At 38.1% G+C, this 23,321-nt stretch overlaps 1 protein-coding gene across 3 annotated transcripts in view; it reads right to left on the minus strand.

The window, feature by feature from the left end:
- The window catches only part of SPINK5 (serine peptidase inhibitor, Kazal type 5), an 83,835-nt gene that overhangs the window by 54,770 nt on the left and 5,744 nt on the right, over window positions 1–23,321 (minus strand). For all 3 annotated transcript variants that reach the window (XM_027546043.1, XM_027546042.1, XM_027546044.1), the window contains exons 4-8: window positions 21,459–21,531; window positions 11,188–11,315; window positions 9,320–9,386; window positions 3,049–3,176; window positions 1,303–1,384 (exon numbers count right to left, since the gene is read on the minus strand). In XM_027546043.1, the coding sequence (XP_027401844.1) occupies window positions 1,303–1,384; window positions 3,049–3,176; window positions 9,320–9,386; window positions 11,188–11,315; window positions 21,459–21,531 (478 nt within the window). The remainder of the gene's footprint in view (window positions 1–1,302; window positions 1,385–3,048; window positions 3,177–9,319; window positions 9,387–11,187; window positions 11,316–21,458; window positions 21,532–23,321) is intronic.

Consider the following 23,321-nt stretch of genomic DNA (forward strand, 5'->3'; position numbering starts at 1 on the left):
GCAGCAGCAGCATAAAGGAAAGAATGATTCAAGGAAGTTCCCAGAAGAATTTATACATGAGTTGTATCTTTAGAATGTGTCTAGGAAAACAATGTGGCAAAAATGAACTCCAGGAGGAATTATGATATGCAAAGCCAGAGGCGTAAAGGAATAGGTTATTTTCAGATAATCTATCACAGCCATGAGTACAATGCTGCTGCTGCTGCTGCTGCTAAATCACTTTAGTAGTGTTCGACCCTACAGACGGCAGCCCACCAGGCTCTGCCGTCCCTGGGATTCTCCAGGCAAGAACACTGGAGTGGGTTGCCATTTCCTTCTCCAATGCATGAAAGTGAAAAGTGAAAGTGAAGTCGCTCAGTCGTGTCCAACTCTTAGCAACCCCATGGACTGCAGCCCACCAGGCTCCTCCATCCATGGGATTTTCCAGGCAAGAGTACTGGAGTGGGGTGCCATTTGGCTAAAGAATTATCAGGACACAAAGAGGAAGGTTTGGGAACTGGTCAAAAGGAGAATTTGAAGATAAGTCAGAAGCAGACCACTCAACTTTGAAAAGACTTCTGCACTTTATTCATTGGAAACAGGAAAACAATATTTATAGCAGAGAAAAATCTAATCAGATTTTTGTTTTAAAAAGTTTGTCCAGTCAGATATGTGGAGGGTTTAGGTGACTAAAGGCTGAAGTTAGGGAAACTATAGAAGACAAGGGAGGGATGGAGAGGGAAGGAAGGAAAAGAGAAGAAGGAAGAAACTGAAAATGAAACATAAAAGGATAGCTGGGGGGCATTTGATAGCTAAAATCAAAAGGCCTTTGTAACACAGAATTGAAGGGAGAAAGCAACTGAAACTGAGACCTTAACAATAAGAGTTACATGAAGACAGAAGGTGGACTAAGGGAGTGAGCTATTTGAAGTAGAGTTTCTTCATGGAGTGAAATGGCCCAGTATACTTTAAACATTAGATTTCCATAATGCCATTGGTTCATGGATGTTTCCTACTCTGAAAACAACATGGAAGATGAATCTTGAGGATTGAGGAGGATGCTGGCTAGAAGTATAGAGACCAGGCAGGATGCCTATGCATCAGTGCAAAGGAAAGCTGGTAGGTGTCTGAGCTAAGATGGTGAGTGAGTGAGTGAAAGTCGCTCGGTCATGTCCGATTCTTTGCAACCCCATGGGCTATATACAGTCCATGGAATTCTCTAGGCCAGAATATTGGAGCAGGTAGCCATTCCATTCTGGAGTAAAAGACACACACACACACCCCTATAAAAGTCATAACTAAGTTGATCAAACTAATCCTTACCTCAGTATCTCTTTTAGCTTTTTCATTAGCCTTTCTCAAGATTTCATCTGCTTTATTTTTTTCTTCTGAAAATTGCTGTTTGCTGAAGACAGAAACGAAAAGGGGAATGAATATAGATGTTTTGAATCTTCAAGCAGTAAAACAGTCATTTGGATGCAGGTAGAAACAAACAACTAAGTGTTCCTGAGTTTTAGAACAAACATTTTCAAATCACCCTGAAGCCCTGATTAAATTGAAATCTTTATTATTTTCCCAAAGAACCCCTTTCATTTTGCCTTCAAGTTTGCTGTTTGCCATTTCTTCCCGTTGTAGCAATCTTTTTTTTTCTTTTTTTGTCATCTTCTCTTTTAAATCTCCCCCAACTTAAATTCTACCTTCTTTAAGAAGACATCCCATACCTCAGAGTAGAAATGAGTTATACATCTTTTACTGTGTTTTCATATTGGATATTCTTCTCTTATAGGATAGTTTTCATTCTCTTTGGCAGAGAGAGTGTGTGTGCATGCACACACACATGTGCACATGTGCACACACATCCATGTATTGCTGTTAGCCTTAAAAAAGCTTCTTGAGAGCCGGGATCTTTGTCCATACATTCATCCATTATTTATTCGACATTTGGTTAGTAATTATTTGCTGGCAAGCATTAGATAGCACCCTGGGCATAGAGTACTTTGCAATATGAGCACATATTCTATCTTCTTAGAACTACGGACAAGTAGAGCAGAGTGATAGTCGATAGATAGTACTGGAAATAATTATACAAATATAAACTATTAAGATTGTTATGAAACTATTAAATGTTATAAAGACTGAATTTAATCAGTGATTTTAAGAGATCTTATCCAAAGAAGTATAATTTTGATATGAAATACACAGAAGAGACATTAGTTGACCAACAGAAGAACTAGCAGTTCAGAGGAAAGAGCTTATAGAGTTCAAGGACCTGAAAGAAAGTGTGATGAGACCTTTCCTGAGCCATCTTTATATATGTCCTCATTTATGTGTTGTGGGATTTGCTCTCTTCCCAGGGCCAGATGTCCAAGATGAAAAGATAGTTAATCTAGTTCACATATGAACATGAATTTTTTTGTGGGCATCCCATCTATTCTGCCACAGTGGGGTAATGTATGTATGTGTGTGCTCAGTTGCTTAGTCACGTCCACCTCTTTCGCGACCCTAAGGACTGTATAGCCCTCCAGGCTGCTTGCTCTGTCCATGGAATTCCCCAGGCAAGAATACTGGAGCAGGTTGCCATTTCCTACTGCAGGGGATCTTCCTGACCCAGGGAACAAATCCACATCTCTTGTGTCTCCTGCATTGGCAGGCAGATTCTTTACCACTGCACCACCTGAGCAGCCCTAATGTGGTAATAACTGAAGGAAAATAATCAGTCCTGGTGCCTACTTTTAACTCTCGATCTGTACATAGGTTTGCAAAGAGTGGGACATGACTGAGCACATGCATACTATGACTAGCTCACAAGAAGGCTTACAAAGGTGATGGGAAGAAATGGTAACAAGTATTTTGTGATCCAGTCATCTTACTGGAAACTAGAATCCACTTGTATTAAAAAAGAAATATTAGAGCTTGCTTGTTAGGTGGCATTATGATTTGTAGAGAATATAACATTGCTCAGATGTTCTCAACAGCAAATCTTCCCATAAACACTGTTCTTATCCCATCATTTTAGTCAATCTTTACTTCACCTTTGAGTCACTCCAAAGAAACCACGTCTATACTTACAAAATTTCAGCACACAGGGCACATTTGTTGCCATGTATCCTGCCATCAGGGCCACGGATAGGGTCACTTTCCCGTGTACAGAAAAGTCTTCCATTTCTCACTTGATTTTCATATTCCTTGCAAAGATCCTTTAAAAAAGACAAGTAATTACATTTAGCACTTTCCTACCCTTTAACCTAGAAAAATGTACATCATGTATTTATTTTCAAAGAATGTTATATCCAGAAGGTGTTCATAAACACATATATTAAGGAGAGTTAATGAGAAAATAGAAATTATATTGTCAAATTACTTGGTACTTGTATCTACTGTGTGGTTCATATACTAAAAGGTAAAAGAGCCTAGGAAAGAATCAGGCTGAGGAAATATTTTCTAAGATCAGATAGTTACTGTTAACTTGCAAATCTGTGAAAAAAATAAAAGGTCTGTCATGGGGTTCCAAAAGAATAAGAACATAACAAAACATAGCAGCCAAGACAAAAGAAATGTTGCCAATAAGCAGAATATAGAATCTGTGAGATAAGATATTTAAGAGCTGCTTAATAGAACAAGTCAAGAACAATCTGCATAATCTGCAAGGGAAAAGAAATAAGATGGCATCCAACAGTATGCTTACTCTGTTTTTCACTCTGTGGATCATTTTAATTTACTCTTCCTCATCAGTGCTCATTTCTAACACTGCAGGTGGAAACCTCAGAGAGTGAACCTAATTTTCTTCACTTTTCACTTAGAATTGTGGGCCATCAAGACTAATCTTTATCTTTTCTTGCTGTTCAGTTGCTCAGTCATGTCCAACTATTTGTGACCCCATGGACTACAGCATTCCAGGATTCCCTGTCCTTCACCATCTCCTGGAGTTTGCTCAAGATCATGTCCATTGAGTCAGTGATGAAAACCAACCATCTCATCCTCTGTCGTCCCCTTCTACTCCTGCCCTCAATCTTTCCCAGCATCAGGGTCTTTTCCAATGAGTTGGCTCTTCCCATCAGGTGGCCAAAGTATTGGAGCTTCAGTTTCAGCATCAGTCCTTCCAATGAATATTTACAGTTGATTTTCTTTAGGATTGACTGGTTTGATCTCCTTGCAGTCCAAAGGACTCTCAAGAGTCTTCAGCACCACAGTTCGAAGGCATCAATTCTTTGGCACTCAGTCTTTTTTATCATCCACCTCTCATACCCATATATGACTACGGGAAAAAACATAGCTTTGACTAGATGGACCTTTGTAGGCAAGGTAATATCTCTGCTTTTTAATACTCTGTCTAGGTTTGTCATAGCTTTTCTTCCAAGGAGCAAGCATCTTTTAATCTCATGGCTGCAGTCACCGTCTGCAGTGATTTTGGAGCCCAAGGAAATAGTCTGTCACTGTTTCCATTGTCTCCCCATCTATTTGCCATGAAGTAATGGGATGGGATGCCATGATCTTTGTTTTTTGAATGCTGAGTTTTAAGCCAGCTTTTTCACTTTCCCCTTTCACTTTCATCAAGAGGTTCTTCAGTTCTTCTTCGCTTTCTGCCATAAGGGTGGTGAAATCTGCATATCTGAGGTTACTGATATTTCTCCCGGCAATCTTGATTCCAGCTTGTGCTCCATCCAGCTTGGCATTTCATATGATGTACTCTGAATATAAGTTAAATAAGCAGGGTGACAACATACAGCCTTGACATACTAAAGGATTACTGGTCCCATTTTGGAACCAGTCTGTTATTCCATGTCTAGTCCTAACTGCTGCTTCTTGATCTGCATACAGATATCTCAGGAGGCAGGTAAGGTGGTCTAGTACTCTCATCTCTTTAAGAATTTTCCACAGTTTGTTGTGATCCACACAGTCAAAGGCTTTAGCATAGTTAATGAAGCAGAAGGAGGTTTTCTTCTGGAATTCTCTTGCTTTTTCTATGATCCAGCAGATGATGGCAATTTTCTAAATCCAGCTTGTATATCTGGAAGTTCTCACTTCACTGTTGAAGCCTAGCTTGAAGGATTTTGAGCATTATTTTGCTAGCATGTGATATGAGTGCAATTGTGTGATAGTTTGAATATTCTTTGGCATTGTCTTTCTTTGGGAATGAAAACTGACCTTTTCCAGTTCTGTGACTACTGCTGAGTTTTCCAGATTTGCTGGGATACTGAGTGCAGCACTTTCACAGCAACATTTTTAATGGTTTGAAATAGCTCAGCTGGAATTCCATCACCTCTACTATCTTTGTAGTGATGTTTCCTAAGGCCCACTTGACTTCACACTTCAGGATGTCTGGCCTTAGGGGAGTGATCACACTATCATGGTTATCTGGGTTATTAAGATCTTTTTTGTATAGTTCTTCTGCGTATTCTTCCACTCATTCTCAATTTCTTCTGCTTCAATTAGGTGCATACCATTTCTGTCCTTTATTGTGCCCATCTTTGCATGAAATGTTTCCTTGGTATCTCTAATTTTCTTGAAGAGATCTCTAGTCTTTCCTATTCTATTGTTTTTCTATTCTTCTGTTTTTCTATTGTCTTTCCTATTCTATTTTTTTGCATTGTTCACTTAAAAAGGCTTTCTTATCTCTCCTTGCTATTCTCTGGAACTCTGCATTCAGATGGGTATATCTTTCCTTTTCTCCTTTGCCTTTTGTTTCTCTCCTTTTCTTAGCTATTTTTAAGGCCTCCTCAGACAGCCATTTTGCCTTTTGTATTTCTTTTTCTTAGGGGTGGTTTTGATCACCACCTGTACAATGTTATGGACCTCTGTCCATAGTTCTTCAAGCACACTGTCTATCAAATTTAACCCCTTGAATCTATTTGTCACTTCCACTGTATAATTGTAAGGGATTTGATTTAGGTCATATCTGAATGGCCTAACGTTTTCCCTCGTTTCTTCAATTTAAGCCTGAATTTGGCAATAAGGGGTTCACAATCTGAGCCACAGTCAACTCCTGGTCCTGTTTTTGCTGATTGTTTAGAGCTACTCTATCTTTGGTTACAAAAAATATAATCAATCTGACTTAGGTATTGACCATCTGGTGATGTCACAGTGCAGAATCATCTCTTGCTATTACCAGAGTGTTGTCTTGGCAAAACTCTGTTAGACTTTGTCCTGCATTATTTTGTACTCCAAGACCAAACTTTCCTATTATTCCAGGTATCTCTTGACTTCCTACTTTTGCTTTCCAATCCCCTATGATGAAAAGGACATTTTTTTTTTTTTGGTATTAGTTCTAGAAGGTCTTGTAGGTCTTCATAGAACTGTTTAACTTAAGCTTCTTCAGCATTAGTGGTTGGGGTATATACTTGGATTACTGGGACATTGAATGGTTTGCCTTGGAAATGAACTGAGATCATTCTGTGGTTTCTGAGATTGCACCCAAGTACTGCATTTTGGACTCTTGCTGACTAAGAGGGCTATTCCATATCTTCTAAGGGATTCTTGCCCTCAGTAGTTCAGTTCAGTTCAGTTCAGTCACTCAGTCATGTCCAACTCTTTGCGACCCATGAATTGCAGCACGCCAGGCCTCCCTGTCCATCACCAACTCCCGGAGTTCACTCAGATTCACATCTATCGAGTCAGTGATGCCATCCAGCCATCTCATCCTCTGTTGTCCCCTTCTCCTCCTGCCCCCAATCCCTCCCAGCATCAGAGTCTTTTCCAATGAGTCAACTCTTCGCATGAGGTGGCCAAAGTACTGGAGTTTCAGCTTTAGCATCATTCCTTCCAAAGAAATCCCAGGGCTGATCTCCTTCAGAATGGACTGGTTGGATCTCCTTGCAGTCCAAGGGACTCTCAAGAGTCTTCTCCAACACCACAGTAGTAGATATATCTATTTAGAAAACCTAAGAAGGTTGCGACTTAATCCCCAAATTTGGAAGAAGTCTATATCCACAAATTTCCTGATTGATGCTTTCAGTATTTTTCAGTATTTTCAGTATTTCTCTCTGTGTTTTCAAAATTCTATTAGATGAGGGCCATAAATGTATACACATAAATATATATATGTGTGTATATATATGTGTGTATACATATATATATATAATTCTATTTGGTGAGGGCATATATATATGTATATATGAATAATGATGTATATAAGTAATGTTTTGGAATAAATATATATTTTAAACTTTTTATATATTTATAATATATATAATTAAATAAAACTATTTTGGCATATATATGTATATATCGAATCACTATGACGCATACCTGAAACTAGTGTGATACCATATGTTAATTATACTTCAATTAAAAACCTTATTTAATAAAAGAATGCGATTTGGAGTCAGAAGTGAAATGAAATTGTGGCTCTAACTCACTGGGAAACCATAGCAAAGTCCCCTCACCTTTGAGACTTCAGTCTCACTACCAACACAAAGGAGGTTTTCAGAACAGCTGCTCTTTAGGACCTTTCCTAGATCTAGTATTCTCTAATTTAAAAAGAATAACTCACATTTCACTAGGATACTTTAAAAGAGAATCTAATGAGAAGATACTTGTTTTTGGAGGAGTAATAGGTATGCTCTCAACTTCCTGATTGTAACAATCTAGGAATACAGACACAGAAGACTGTCATCTGATAATCATAGCATGGTAATAAAATTAATGCTCAATGGTTCCCATAAAAGAAACAATGATAATTTCAGTTTATAAGTTATGATTCATCCAAGGAGATTCTAAAGACATACTGTGTGATCAACCCACTGACAGGTTAATCATGGGGTAAATATTGAGCCATCACTCTAATGCAGTCCCATTCAACAAAATCACATCTAATGACCCCATCAAAACAATGACCCCAGCCATTGAGAGTAAAAGAAGGAAAAGTAGCTGAGACAGGATGAAAGACAAGGGAAAAGGAACTGTCTGTTGATAAGTAATGCAATATTGATCTCACAAGATGACCCAAAGTGTTAAACTGACATTTAACAACCACCACAAAAGAAGTGTTTTTGAAATCTCAGTGAGTGTTGAACAAAGTATTGATAATTATGAGTGTTCTGTGTTTCTTAAACTCTGAGTGCCCTATTTAGGGTGGGACATTTGATTCGTTGAATTGCATTATGAAGTGGAAGTTCAGCTCTTAACTACCAAGAATTGGACCTGCATGTCCCTTTAGGAAAATACAGGCCCTACAATCCGCAAAAATAGTATCCTTATATTAGCACAAAAGAGCGCAGGACACAGAATTGGAATCCAACAGGAGGGTGCGATTGAAATCATTTACCCAGCCTCCATATGTTACTAATAAGAAAATTGAGACATGGACAGAAGAGATGAGTTGCTCAGTTTGACACACTGAGAGCAGGACTAAAACTCAAGTGTCCTCACTTTTCAGCAAAAGACTTGGTTGTTGTCTGGTCACTCAGTCATGTCTGACTCTTTGTGACCCCATGGACTGTAGCCTGCTAGGCTCCTCTGTCCATGGGAATTCTCCAGGCAAGAATACTGGAGTAGGTTGGCATTTCCTTCTCCAGGGGACCTTCCCAACACAGGGATTGAACTCATGTCTTCTGCATTGGCAGGTGGCTTTTTTACCACTGAGCCACCAGGGAACCTTATTACCAAAATAACTACCATCATTTTCATTGACAGTAAGGTTTAATAACCTTGGTGATTTAAGAAATCCAGGTTACGTTACCTACAATGAGTATTCAATTAACAAAAAGAATAATTTTTTTATATTAGATTGAAAAGCTAAATCATCAAATAATTTGAAAAATCCTTAATTTTAAAGGTATTTTAAAAACCACAATATCAGTATTTGAAGTTTTTGTTTAATTAGAAGCATGACCTTTATAAATGCAGGCCTCTCTGAACATAATAACCATAATGGAAAAATGAATTACTAACTTGCATTAGTAGGATTATACAAAGACACCAGTGAATATACTGTTTAAAAGACTCTGGAATTGTTTTAAAGTTATTTCTGTCAAATTTATATTATATTGCTTTTTAAACTAACCTAGTCAAAGCAAAAGTAATTTAAGCCAAAGAGAAGACTGGTGGAAATGAAATAGTATTTAATTTGTATAAATTTTGTCTTTTTTTTTTAAGCAAGGACAGAAATTGCACATTTTGAGCTTTAGGTGGGAAAAGCTATTTTAAAGTTGAATCTAATGATTAATATACTAGGAAGATTATTCTAGGAGTAGTATAGCAGGAATTCAACTTGGGGAACTTTAAGGAAAAAAAGCTCAATATAATAATGGACAGTGACATTACTGAATTACCTTAAAGGTTCAAGTGTAAGTTGTTAATATTTATGTCCACAGGAACTAAATTATGTTGATGAGAAATTTACCTTTTCAGCACTACGTCGAATTCTAGTTTCATTTTCTCGCTTGGCATTTTCTTCAGCTTCTTTTAAGCTGTTAAGAAAACAGTTGATTGATTTATGACTGTATCAGATTTTCAATGTCCAGTTCTGTGCTAAGCAGTTCTATACCCTGTGCTCTAGCTTGCTAAACCCATCCACTTACATGAGACAAGCTTTCCCCTGTCTCAAATGTTTGAGCCAGAAAATTGCCAGAGATAAGGGTGGGTGTGAAACTGACTCACTGACAGTCAATTAGAAGCTTTGTTCTGTAAAACTGGATGGGTGTGGCTACTTGATTGACAAACATAAGACTGTCAGGAAAACTTGCTTTAACAAGCAGAACCAAGAGCTTTAAAACAATCCTGTGACAAGCGTGAAACCGAACTAAGCATCTGAAGTACATGTTGTCAAACACACCCTTATGTATAGCTTTTTATACCTTGTAAAGCATTTGTTTGTCTTCATGTAGAAGCACCCTTGTCACTAAAAAGTTACATTGAACAAAGCTTGGAAATCCTTTCAGATCTATTATATAATTGCAATCTTATCTTAGAAATAGGCATGACTATCTTAGTTCTATGGAGCAAGAAACCAACCAGGAGTCAAGGAGGTCAAATTCTCTTTTTTAGCTAGGGAATGAAAAGAAACACAAAATCACAGAATTAGGGCAGGTTTGAGCACTAAAAGTACATGCCTTGTAGATAAGAAAGTGGAAATGAGGATGATTTCCTGTCTGGAAACCAGTTAGTCTCTGCTTTGTAAACCTGAGAGGACACGCCCTTGAAATCCACAATGTGCTGTGCTTAGTCTGCTCAGTCATGTCTGACTGTTTGCGACCCCATGGACTGTAGCCCATCAGGCTCCTCTATCGATTGGGATTCTCCAGGCAAGAATACTGGAGTGGGTTGCCATGCCCTTCTCCAGGGGATCTTCTCAACCCAGGGATCGAACCCAGGTCTCCTGCATTGCAGGCGGATTCTTTACAGTGTGAGCCACCAGGGATACCCAAGAATACTGGAGTGGATAGCCTATCCCTTCCCCAGGGGATCTTCTTGGCCCAGGAATTGAACCTGGGTCTCCTGCGTTGCAGGCAGATTCTTTACCAGCTGAGTTACCAGGGAAGGCCTGAATTCTACAGTAGCATACTGTGATTTCCAAAGACAGGTGCAAAGTTCTTTAATCTGTTGAGTCTTTCTCTGTCGTGATCTTAAAGATCCAACAATGTAAGCAGAGCATTTAAGGCTTTCTAACACACAGATTAGAGAGTCTGTGCTTTGTTTAACAGCCAGAATATTAAAGACTACCTGGATCTTATTCATATCTGGGGCTCAGTGTTCAGAGTAGCATCAGGCACTGAGAGAAAGATTAACCCAAGAGTTCTTCCCTTTCACCAAGCCCACCCCACCTTTTATACAACTAATACATTTAGGCACACGACATAATTATTTTCAACTGCCATTTTCAGAAAGAGTATCTACACATGCCTGAATAAAGCAGTGCATGTCAAATTACTTATTTAGATTATTCCAGAAGAGAGCACCTTTTAAATTTTGAAATATTGTGCCTTAAACAACACTATGCATTTAAGTCATTATAATTAAAGAAATTAACAGTCTTGAATTAGATAACTAGTACAACCACTTTATCCACTCCCTTTAAGAAACATTATCAGATAATATGAAATAGAAAGAGAAGACACTGTGGAAGCAGGGACCATTTCACCCTATAAAGATCAAGGATAACATGCTTCAGGAAAAGGACTTTCTTGCTCTGTGGGGTGGTTCTCAGAACAGCAACCAAGTGCATTCTCAACAGACTCACCTGCGAGCCTGCGAGGGGTTGAGGATACTTACAAAAGCTCAGCGCACATTGCACACTTGTTGCCGTGCGTCCTTCCGTCAGGACCAAGAACTGGATCATTTTCCCTCGTGCATCCAAGTCTTCCATCCCTCACATAAGGCCGAAAATCACTACATATATCCTGAAGAACAGAGAAAGGAACGTGACGTTTACCATCCTGATGGTAATGCTTACAACACTGCCTTCAGAAATTTTATAGAGCCCAGTGGCCCTCTGCCCAGGACACACTAGCTACCTGGAGCAGTGCCAGTGTGTAGAAGCAGGTCATTAAGTGCTGTGTAATTCACATGGTTAACTATAGAGCTCATTTACTTGTTTATTCATTTGTTAGTAAACGTGGATAGCCTGTGATGTGCTAGAACCAAGTTAGAACACAGTCCTCGCCCTGAACTCGTTCACAATCTACTGGGTGATACAAAGAGACTTTTAAAATACAGTGTGCTGCAGAGAACTGTATTGAGTATCCTATGATAAACCATAATGGAAAAGAATATTAAAAACAATGTGTGTGTGTATCTGAATCACTTTGGTGTACAGAAGAAAAAACTGATACAACATTGTAAATCAACTGTACTTCAATTTTAAAAAATGAAAAAAGTATAGTTTAAATGAATCTGAGGAAAAAAAAAATACAACGTGTTAAATGTCTCGGTGGAGGTAACCTCAGGTGCTGCACTTGCATATTGGAAGGGCACCAGACTTTGACTCGGGAAAATCATCCCACTATAAAAAATCAAGTGTGAGGTGTACGAGGCACTCACTCACTTCCCCTATTATCACAGGCTCACAGAATTTTAGCATCAAAAGATGGTATGTGGTCCAATTCTCATTGTAGATATGGAAACACTGGTAAAGTGTGGTTGAGTAATCTGCCTGAGATCCTGACTGTCAGGGACAGGGCTTTCTACTCAGGTTCAGTAGCTGAAGTAGATCCCTTTGTACAACACATGTAGCTTCCTTTCTTTCCCTCCTTCCCTCCTTTTCTTTTCTCTTCTCTTCATAGAAAGCAGAAATAGAGATGAAAGGTCTAACTACCAAAGTAATCCACTCCAGTTTCAGGAGCTATCAGTTGCTTTTCATCTATATAAGCAGTATTCTACTTCAGGTGCAGCAAGAATTCGTTCTTTCCAAACACCTCCATCAAAGAAGGAAGAAGAGAGCATCTTCTTTCTTTTCAAAGTCAGTCCCCCCGTGTTTCCCCCCATTCTGACATTTATCAAAAAAAATTGTTGTCATTATTGTTATAACAAAATGTTTTAATTATAGATTTGAAAACGTAGAATATGGTCCTATGCCCTAGTATGCCACATAATACCAAAGATAAAAGTAGCACAGACACAAATGTAAAATACACTTGTGAACCAGAAGATTACACTGAGGAACTCTCCTAGAAGACAATTAAAAAGGAAAAAGAATTTAAACTAGAAAAGAAAATCTTTAAACATAGCCCAATCTTCATGTCGAATGTTTAGGAAGAAGTTAAAAATAGAGAGAAAACAGGATAAGCCATGGCCATATGTGGTATGTTATTCATTTGGTGGTTCATTTATTCCTCAAAACCAATTATATATTTACTAGTCTCTAGGTATTCCACTAGACTATGACCCTAGCATAGCACAAAAGAGAAATGGAATACGAACTCCAGGGGATTTACATTCTAATGGGACAAGACAGCCAGTGAACACAACAACGTTAAGTTATAGTAAGTGCTATGAAATGTAGCGTCCACACGGTGGCTGTTTTAAATATAGTGTCGAGACAGATCTTTCTGCAAAGGTAACATTTACTGTGAGATGAGATTCATGAGCAGGAGCCAGGCATTAAAGATCCGTGGGAAGAACATTCCAGGCGTGGAGAATTGCAAAGGACTGGGGATAGGAACTAGATTCTCCTGCTTAAGGAGCAGAGGGAAGAGAAGTGTTGCTGGAACATAAGGAAAAAGCAGGAGCATGAAGAAAAGCTGTTGATTTTCTCTCACAAATTATTTCTGGAGAAACTGAAGAAGCAAGGGGATAAGGACCCAAGCAATTAGCTTGGGGCCATCCCTCCTCTGCCCCTTCACCAATGAACTCAACAGCAGATACTAAGTCACAAGTGTTGGCAGGGTGATGGGCAGATGAAAAGCCCAGCTGGGAGGTGGTGAGAACAGGTGCAAGCATTTACTACTCCACCTCCACCTCCTCCTCCAAACTCCAAGGGCTGGTGGATCACAGCCCACAGAGAACACCTCTTCCTGATGCTGACAGTTTCTGAGAGCTTACAGGTGGATTCCTGACCTGGTCAAGAGGCAGCAAACTAGAGTTAGCAATGCTGGTTCTAGAACCTTCAGCTCTGGCACTTATCCCTTGTCCTCTCCTGACACTCACCAGGAGAGGCAGAGGCTGAAGCTTGGCCTTGAATATTTTCTAGCTCACTTTAGCAGAAAAAAAATTACTAAAAAAAATTAAAGTTGAAAAATACACAAATATAATAGGATAAGAAAAGTAACTAAGAAGAGAGCAGAAGCAACAATAATAATACTTAATATATAGAATTTAGTCCAAAATGCATCATAGATAACAAAGAAGGACATTACATAAGGGAAGAAAATAATGAGAAAGCATAATAATCATGAGCATATATTCAATAATATAGGTTCTAAATATGTCAAACAATAAGCAATAGAATGTAATCATTACATAAATCAATAACTGATATTAGAGGTTTTAACACACACTTCTCAGAAACTGACATATCAAAGGAAAAAATTAAGATGTTTAAGTTATTAGATTTTAATAGAAAATTACATCCAAGAAACAGAAAATAAACAATTTTTTCAGAACATATAAAACATTTATAAAAGCAGAATATTTATCAGGCCACAAAGTTTTATGAAATTCCAGAGGATCAATGTCAAATGGCCTATGCACTTTAGACATAATTCAATCACATTAAAGGTTAATTTTAAATGGAAAAATTATCACATATTTGAAAATCAAATAATGTATTACTAAATAACTTTGGGAGGGAGGAAAATTAAGAAATGACTGGCAAAGAATGACACAGGAAAACGCTTCAGGAGCAAATCTGAGGTAGATGATTACCGATACCTTCAAATACCCTTGTCATGAAATTTAAAAAAGGAAAATTTAAAGACCAAAGTATTGCTCAGCTCATTGTAAAATGAGCAGCAGAGCAGACATAAATAGGAATGAATGACATAAAGAACAGAAACTACAGAGAAAATTAATATAAAGCTAATGTTGGGCTTCTCTGGTGGCTCAGTAGTAAACTACTAAAGCACAGGTAACCTGGCGCCTGTGTTCAAGAGAAGCCACGCGCTGCAACTGAGGGGTGAGCCCCTGCTCAGTGCAGCTAGAGAAAAGTCCACAGAGCGATGAAGACCCAGCGTAGCCAAAAGCGAATTAATGCTCTTTTAAAAATCTAAGGTTATAGTTTCTAGTACAACTGATGAAAGAGAGGATAACAGTTTAAGGATAGCGACTTAGCACCCATGCACAATGATATTAGAAATAATTGTATCAACATTGAGAAACACAGTTGAAGCATACTGTGAGTATCTGTATGGATATCAAAATGGAGACATGGCTATAAAAATCATATAAAATATCCACACTGGGATAATAAGCAGGAGGAAAGTTGAACAGATGAATAAATATTAACTGATATATTAGTCTCGGAGAAGGCAATGGCACCCCACAGTTGGGCACGACTGAGCGACTTCACTTTCATTTTTCACTTTCATGCATTGGAGAAGGAAATGGCACCCCACTCCAGTGTTCTTGCCTGGAGAATCCCAGGGACGGGGGAGCCTGGTGGGCTGTCGTCTATGGGGTCGCACAGAGTCGGACACGACTGAAGCGACTTAGCAGCAGCAGATATGTTAGTCTAAGATATGCTCTCCCCAGAATGCCCAGTTCAAATAGCTTTAAAATCCATTTTTCTAAAACTTTGAATTCAAGGAGTATGTACTAGAGGCACAATTGCTTTTTTTTCTTAGCATATAACAATCTCAGCCTTTTTATTGGGATGTCAAAACCATTTCACTTAATATAATTATTCATAGGATAGTATCTATATATGCTATGTTTCTATTTGTTTTCAATACACTCTTGTTCTTTTTACTTCTTTATTCTACTACTGCCTTATTTTGGGTTAAATATTACTAGTGTGTCTCTTTTATTCTCATGTTGATTTTATGTATTTATTATACATGTCATTTCTTTTTTTAAATTTATTTTTAATTGGAGGTATACATGTCACTTCTGATTGGTTACTCTGGTGATTATAATAAGCATCCTAACTGATCACAATTTACTACCAATTAATACTTAATTTTAGTAAAATATAGAAACTTTGCCCTAATTGTAGCTCTATTTCCTCTATCCCTTTTTGTACTATAACTATTATATATGTTATATAATATTTGTACACCCAGTAAAACAGCATTATAATCATTGCTGTATGTAATATCTTCAAAAGAAGCTAGGTGAAAATAAGCAACATATATTTATAGAGTATACCATATTTACCATTTCTAGTGCTGTTTATTTCTTTGTATTATTCCAGGTTATCATCTGGTGGTCATTCCTTTTTCTAAAGAACTATATTATTACTTGTAAAATCTGTATGCAACAAATTCTCTCAGATTTCATTGATATGGGAATATCTTTATTTTGACTTAATTTTACAGGATAATTTTTGTGGATATAGAATATTGGTTAACATTTTTTTTTTTCTTTCAGCACTTTGAGCATCTCATTCCATTGCCTTCTGAACCTCATTATTTTAAATGACAAGCCAGTCATCAATTATAACCTGTATATATAATGCATTGTTTTTTCTTTTGCTGCTTTTAAAATTCTTTCTTGATCTCAGCATTTTCATCATAAGGAGCCTAGATGGTGGTGGAGGTACTGTTTAATCATAAGTCATGTCTGAGTCTTTTGTGACCCCATGGACTGTAGCCGGCCAGGCTCCTCTGTCCATGGAATTTTCCAGTCAAGAATACTGAATTGAGTTGCATTTTCTTCTCCAGGGGATCTTCCCAACCCAGGGATGGAACTCAAATCTCCTGTATAGGCAGGCAGATTATTTACCACTGAGCCACTAGGGAAGCCTGAGCCTAGCTGTAAATCTCCTTTATCCTATTTATAATTTGTTGAAATCCTTGACTATAAAGATTAATTTTTTCATCCAATTTGATACATGAAGTGAAAGTCACTCAGTCATGTCCAACTCTTTGCAACCCCATGGACTACACAGTCCATGGAATTCTCCAGGCCAGAATACTGGAGTGGGTAGCCTTCCCTTCTCCAGGGGATCTTCCCAACCCAGGAATCGAACCAGTGTCTCCTGCATTGCAGGCAGATTCTTTATCAACTGAGCTCTCAGGGAAGCCCAGTAATTTGATACATTTTAAGCTATTTTTTTCTTCAAATAACTTTTCTATCCAGTCTCCCTCTTTTATTTCTGACATCCCTGTTTCACATGTATTGATATACTTGTCTCAAGGGCTCTGCGACTCTGTACATTTTTGGTCAATATTTTTTTCCTTCTGTACTACTTCTGTTAAACTTTATTAATCTATCTTCAAGTTTCCTAATTTTTTAACATTTGCTTTTATTTATTTATTTGGCTGTGCCCAGTCCTAGCTGGAGCACACAGGATCTTCAATCTTCATTGCAGCATGAGGGATCTTTAGTTGTGGTACGCGCTCCTACTTTCAGCATGAGGATTCTTGGTTGCAGCATACAGACTCTCAGCCACGGCAGGTGGGATGTAGCTCCCAGACCAGGGATTGAATCAGGGCCCCCGGCACTGGAAGCACAGATTCCCAGCCACTGGACCACCAGAGAAGTCTCCTACTAATTCTTTTTTAATGCAGTCTCAGAGCTGCTTCTCCCTAGATCTGCGTAACTTAGCAGCAGGCCAATGATTGGACACAGTTTATGCACAAACTTCTCAAAGCCAGTAAAGTTTTCATCCTCCACAGAAGGACCTATGTATGTATGGGAGAATATTAAAAACTCAGGCTATTTTTATATCTGCCTCAGCATTTGCTTTTCTTGAGGATATTCTTGTGTCTTGTAAGTGCTTGCCCATAGCTTCATGATTGGCCAGGACTTTGTGAATTGCTTAGTCCCTTTTAGCCTCTGCTGCTCCTTTATGAAGACTTAGCCAGAAATATGCTTACTGCTACAGCCCTAAGATCTTTCTCCTCACTGGAGCAACCAAAAATATCTCTGGATATGACAGTTTCCCACAACTCCAAATTCAATAAACCCCTTTCAACATTGGCGATGCAGTTACTGATCCACAGTCTTCTCTTCTTTGGTAGACCCTTCGTATCAACCAAGCCATGGGGGTGAGATGTGATTATTATTAAGCAAGAGGACCATAGACTCCCATCATTCTTATCCAAAGTTCAACAGTTTTTAAAACATAACTGATTATCAGATTAACATAGGCTGCTGGTCAATTTCTAGAGTGCTAAAGTGGTTATTTTACTCAATTTTGGGTAGCATTATTGTTGTTCCTTGGGGAGGGAATTTGCTGAACTCCTGATTCAGCAATAGTTTGAAGTGCCACCCCTCAGGGTAATTTTACATTGATTCCCAACCACATGAGAATAATTAAAAGGGAAAAGTAGAGACTCATTTCACTTATAAAAATAGCTTCAAATTTTCTAAATATTAACAATGCAAATTCAACAGTGTACTAAAAATGCAATGTGATTAGTATGATTTACTCTGAGAAAATAATGATTTAGCATCAGTGTGGTTATCCAGAAATGTATTATATTAATTGATTGAAAGAGAAAAATTGTAAAATTATTTCAATAGTTGCCAAGAAGGCATGTGATAATGAGTAAAACATATTGAGAAGAATAAAAACAGAAAGGAACTTCTAAACTTATTAAAGTTTACAGAAAAAAAAAAACCTATAGTAAACATTATATATAATGGAGAAACTTTATAGATATATAGCATTTAAGATGGGCCGAGAAAGGGCTATCTTAAGGACTTCCCTGGTGCTCAGACAGTAAAAGCGTCTGCCTACAAGTGGGAGACCCAGGTTCGATCCCTGGATCGGGAAGATCCTCTGGAGAAGGAAATGGCAACCCACTCCAGTATTCTTGTCTGGAAAATCCCATGAACGGAGGACCCTGGCAGGCTACAGTCCATGGGGTTGCAAAGAGTCAGACACGACTGAGCAACTTCACAACAAGAAAGGGCAGTTTGAAGTTCATTATCATTGCTACTGTTGAACTACTGTATGAACTCTAGATTATTGCCAATGATGAAAGAAAAAGAAATAAAGTAACAAAATTGAAAAGTTACAGAACTTCTATTATTTACAGATGATGTGATCAACTTCCAAGAAAAATACAAGAGAATTAACATGTAAAAAATAATAATTAACAAGGTATCATAAAGGTTTTTAATATGAGATCAACTTATAGAAATCAATAGAATTTGTCTATGCCAACAATAATCAGGTATAAATACCATAAATAACAAAAATACCACTCAAAAGAGCAGTAAAATTGCCAATTTTCTAAGTCTTAGCAAAAACATAAAAATACCTGTGGAGAATATTTTTTGGATCTCATAAAGTGAAGTTGCTCAGTCATGTCTGACTCTTTGCAACCCCATGGACTGTAGCCTACCAGGCTCCTCAATCCATGGGATTCTCCAGGCAAGAATACTGGAGCGGGTTGCCATTTCCTTCTCCAGGGGATCTTCCCAATCCAGGGATCGAACCTGGGTCTCCCGCATTGCAGGCAGACACTTTAACCTCTGAGCCACCAGGGAAGCCACAAAAATTACATGAATTAATGATATGATATTCTATGCCTTTGGTGTAGGCAAGTTACTATTGTAAAAAGTCAATTTTATGCAAATTAATTTATAAATTCTCTGTAGCCTGAACTATCTCGAGTTCCCAAACTCGTTTGATTTTTTAATAAACTTAGTAAATTTTTTTATTTCAAATATTCATGTGGAAAATGTATTTCCTGTGCATAGGTAAGTCAACTTTGAAAAAGTGAGAAAGAGGAATTGCATTATTAGTTATTAAAGAAATGAACTAATATGAACAAATAAGGAACTCTGAAACACATACATGTAACCCTACTTAATATACTAGAAAGCTGGCAACCGAAATCAATGAGAAATACTGAATGAATGAAATGATCAATTAAAAAACAAAAGTTTCTACATAGACCAAAGATGTTATGCTTAGAAATTATGCAAGTTCAGAAAACTTGGGTGGTAGGAATGAAAATCATGAAAAGGAGTCAAATTGAAATATTAGTTGGAGGCAAAACCAACAAGTCTTGTTGATGGAATGGATATCAGAATTATAAGGTTAAAGAATGACAGATACACTAATGAAGAATAGATTGATGATGCAAGAGAGAGGATGTCTGCAGGAGAAACTTTCTTGAACAGGTAGAGCATCTTACTCTGAGAGTAAGAGGCAGGGTTAATTTTTGATGGGAGAAATCTAAACAGAGAGAGTAGATTGTTTTCTTTTATAGTGAGGAGAAAAATAGCAACAATAAAAATGTATAGTTGCATTAATCTATTCACAGACATGTAAAAATCTAGAAGGAAATTACTTTAAGGCACACAACCAAATATTAACTGCCTTCATTTATAAGTAAATCATTTCCTAGGTAGCAAAATATGTAACCATAAGAATGTTATTGAGAGGTCAAAATTATAATTCAGGCATAAAATGATAACAGAGAAGTATATTGTTTCGATATTCTAGAATTTTCTTAAAGCTCTTATTTTAAAATTCAGCAAATATATGTCTGTGTATGAAAACATATCACTAGTAATGTTTTAAAACAGTAGCATTAAAAATGATATGTGTGTGTGTGTGTGTGTGTGTGTGTGTGTGTGTGTGGTGTATTTGGGGGATTTTTGTCACTTACTTGTATTTTGAATTTTTTAAAGCACCATTGATATATATGCTTTTCATGAAGAAAAAAGAGGAGGAGGAGGAGAATGGATTTTACATTATAAGCCTCTCTCTAAATGTGACAACGAAAGGCAGATTTGAAAAATCAAGTAAACCTTTCTGACCCTCACAGATTTGGGGAGCATAAAAGCAGCCCCCTTTTCCTCAGAGTTTGTAGTTATTGATCAGTTGCATGGTGACTGTGTCATTGTTGTAAAAGTGAGACCGTTTGAGCCCAGGCAAAGACTTTGGTTGACCAGGTCTATTGTGGAAGCTGAGGTGCTCAGACAGTCCTGAGTAACACTGACAAGGAAGATGTTAGCTTGGTTAGACCAGGGATATTAAGGTAATTTGGGTGTGCCTTCCTTGACTGATCATTTTGGTTATGTGTCAGAGGCATGAGAGGAGGAAGAGAAAGAAGATATTGGAGAAGAAGCTACATAGGAGACCTGGAATAATATGACTAGTTGTCAGAACACCTTGTGATAGCTCCAGCTTCATCAATACCTTATTGTGAGATGTTGTAGGCCAGCCAGAGACTTTGCCCAATCAGGGCTTAGAATTTTCATTTATTTATACAAATAAAAATTTTTGTATCATGGAAAAATTATGTATAAAGGGAAGTGGTTGTGTGTTGGGTTGCATCTGTATAGTTTTTTCATTTTATTTAATTTTTTAAAAATTTTACCACAGAACAGTTTTCTCCAACAAATATTAGCCTGAATTCCAATTTGCAAAACAGATATAAACAAGCCAGTCTACTTGAATTAGAGGAAATCTCCAAGTATTAGAAAATATGTTCAGAGGAAAAGAGAAAGGAAATGAGTCACATGCCTGCTAACACATGTTAAACACTGTAGCTGACCTTTTAAATTTAGATTCTCATTTGACCCATGTTCCATATCAAAAGCGAATAAACTGAGACCCAGAGATACATAAATTGTCCAAATTCTGAGACTTGAACTTAGTTCTATAGTCCCATGAAGGCCTTGTTGGAACCAAGACAGGATAGTAGGAATGAGAAATGACCATGCAAGGCAGTCACCACACTGGTTTACTCTTACATCTGTTAGTGCCCAGAATGTTTTCAGAGAGTTGGGTCATGGGTTGGGCCTGTGGACAAGCGGTACCACATATTTAGCCCACCCCTGGACTAAGCCCTGTTCCCTCCCTTCTAAGTAGCTGGCTTTACAACAGGTGATGACCTAGTAATAAGGAAATAAACAGATCTGAATAGAGTTGAATGTGATCTCCAAAGCAAGTAAGACAAGTTGACTCAAAACAGTCTCACCTTTCCTGGGGCAGTAGCCCTGGAGGCTCTTGTTAAAAGCCTGTACCTTTTCTGGGATTTTGCTTCTTTTTCCCTGGAAGATAGCAAAGAATAGAATAGCTCAGACATGCTTGCCCAATTTTTAGGACTAACATCATACATGGTAAACTGAATTTTGGCTGTTCTCAGCCCAGTCTAGCTTGTCAGAAATGGAAGTATGTCCAGAATTGACCACAGATACCACAGACTTCTCCTGAGTACTGAAATACATCCATCTTAAATGTATTCCTATTGAAGGCAACAATCTCTATTGTTAACTGCACAGCACACTGCTGCTGCTGCTGCTGCCAAGTCTCTTCAGTCGTGTCCGACTCTGTGCAACCCCACAGACGGCAGCCCACCAGGCTCCTGTGTCCATGGGATTCTCCAGGCAAGAACACTGGAGTGGGTTGCCATTTCCTTCTCCAATGCAGGAAAGTGAAAAGTGAAAGTGAAGTCACTCAGTCGTGTCTGACTCTTAGCGACCCCATGGACTGGAGCCTACCAGGCTCCTCCGTCCATGGGATTTTCCAGGCAAGAGTACTGGAGTGGGGTGCCACTGCCTTCTCTGGCACAACACACTACCCACCATAAATACTGCCAACATCCAGATGGTCACCAGCTCTAAAAGCCATTTGTACTATTTTCAGAAGGCTCTCTTTGAAAGGCTGTATTCACATCAACCCCAAATCTGCTTGCCTGTCTTGGTCTTAGGCTCCAGCCTCTTAAGGACCCACAGAGCACACTGAGCAATTTAAAGAAAACCTTAATGCCTCATGCAGTCTCCTTCTTTCCAGGTTTCCAAGTTTATCTCAATGTAATTTACATAAGTAACATAATAATTGACTGAGTGACTTCAAAGTGATAAATAACCTGCCTTGCATATTTAAAGGCATTGTATTTTTGTTTTATTTTTCAATAAATTTATTTTACTCATAGTTTCAGTCTCCTATCTAAACATCTTATGTTAACAAGTAGAAAACTCTTTAGTAAGTAATATACCTACTGGTTTACAGTCAGCTTTCAAAAGACTAAGGATTCTTCAGCTTGCCCTGGGAGTCTCCCCTCCCTAAATTTTGCCCTGCCTTCCTTCATCTTCCAAAATGTCTTCATTAGAAGCATATGTGATCAGAGCTTTGTTATCCCAATATTAATAAGTATGTCAGATAAAATCCCTTGACACATTACCAGTTATAATTATCTTCAATGGGTTAGCTTAGTGTTGTCTTGGTACCAGAGTTGAAGTTTTGACGGTCAGAAACTGAGAATGGATTCCCTGTTCAAAAGTAAATTAAGTTTCTTTGATTTGAGGGTTTTCCTTTTCCAACCCAAACTTTTTTTGGGTGTCACTGGAGAGAAGGAAATCAAGTTAGGAAACATTGCAAAGGTGTCAGTAAACTTCCAGGATATTAATTCTGTGTTGCAGGCAGTTGGAAGCCACAATCGATTCTAGAGTCCTTTCATGCTAGCATAATCCTAGAGGTCTAAAGCCCTACTGGGAGCTCCCAGAGTCAGGCTATATCCTGCTTCTCCTGGTTGGCTATCACATCATTCTCAGGGATACAACAGTGTCAGGTCTTAACAGGCCCAAGAATCATTTTCTCCCAAGGTAAGAAAACTCAACTTGGAACCACATCCTCAAAAGACTATTAAGTACTACATAAGGTACTGATACTGAGTCCTCTGGGATATTTTGAAACACCATAAGTGCTTATTAAAATCTTTGTGGGTGGGTGGCATTTATCCAACTTTACTTGACAAAAGGTATCATCTGCTGAGCATTATTATTTACCAACTGAGATTCAGAAAAATATACGTGACAGAAAATAAAAATATATTGAGTTC

The sequence above is a fragment of the Bos indicus x Bos taurus genome, chromosome 7, assembly GCF_003369695.1.
Source record: "Bos indicus x Bos taurus breed Angus x Brahman F1 hybrid chromosome 7, Bos_hybrid_MaternalHap_v2.0, whole genome shotgun sequence".
Taxonomy (NCBI): domain Eukaryota; kingdom Metazoa; phylum Chordata; class Mammalia; order Artiodactyla; family Bovidae; genus Bos; species Bos indicus x Bos taurus.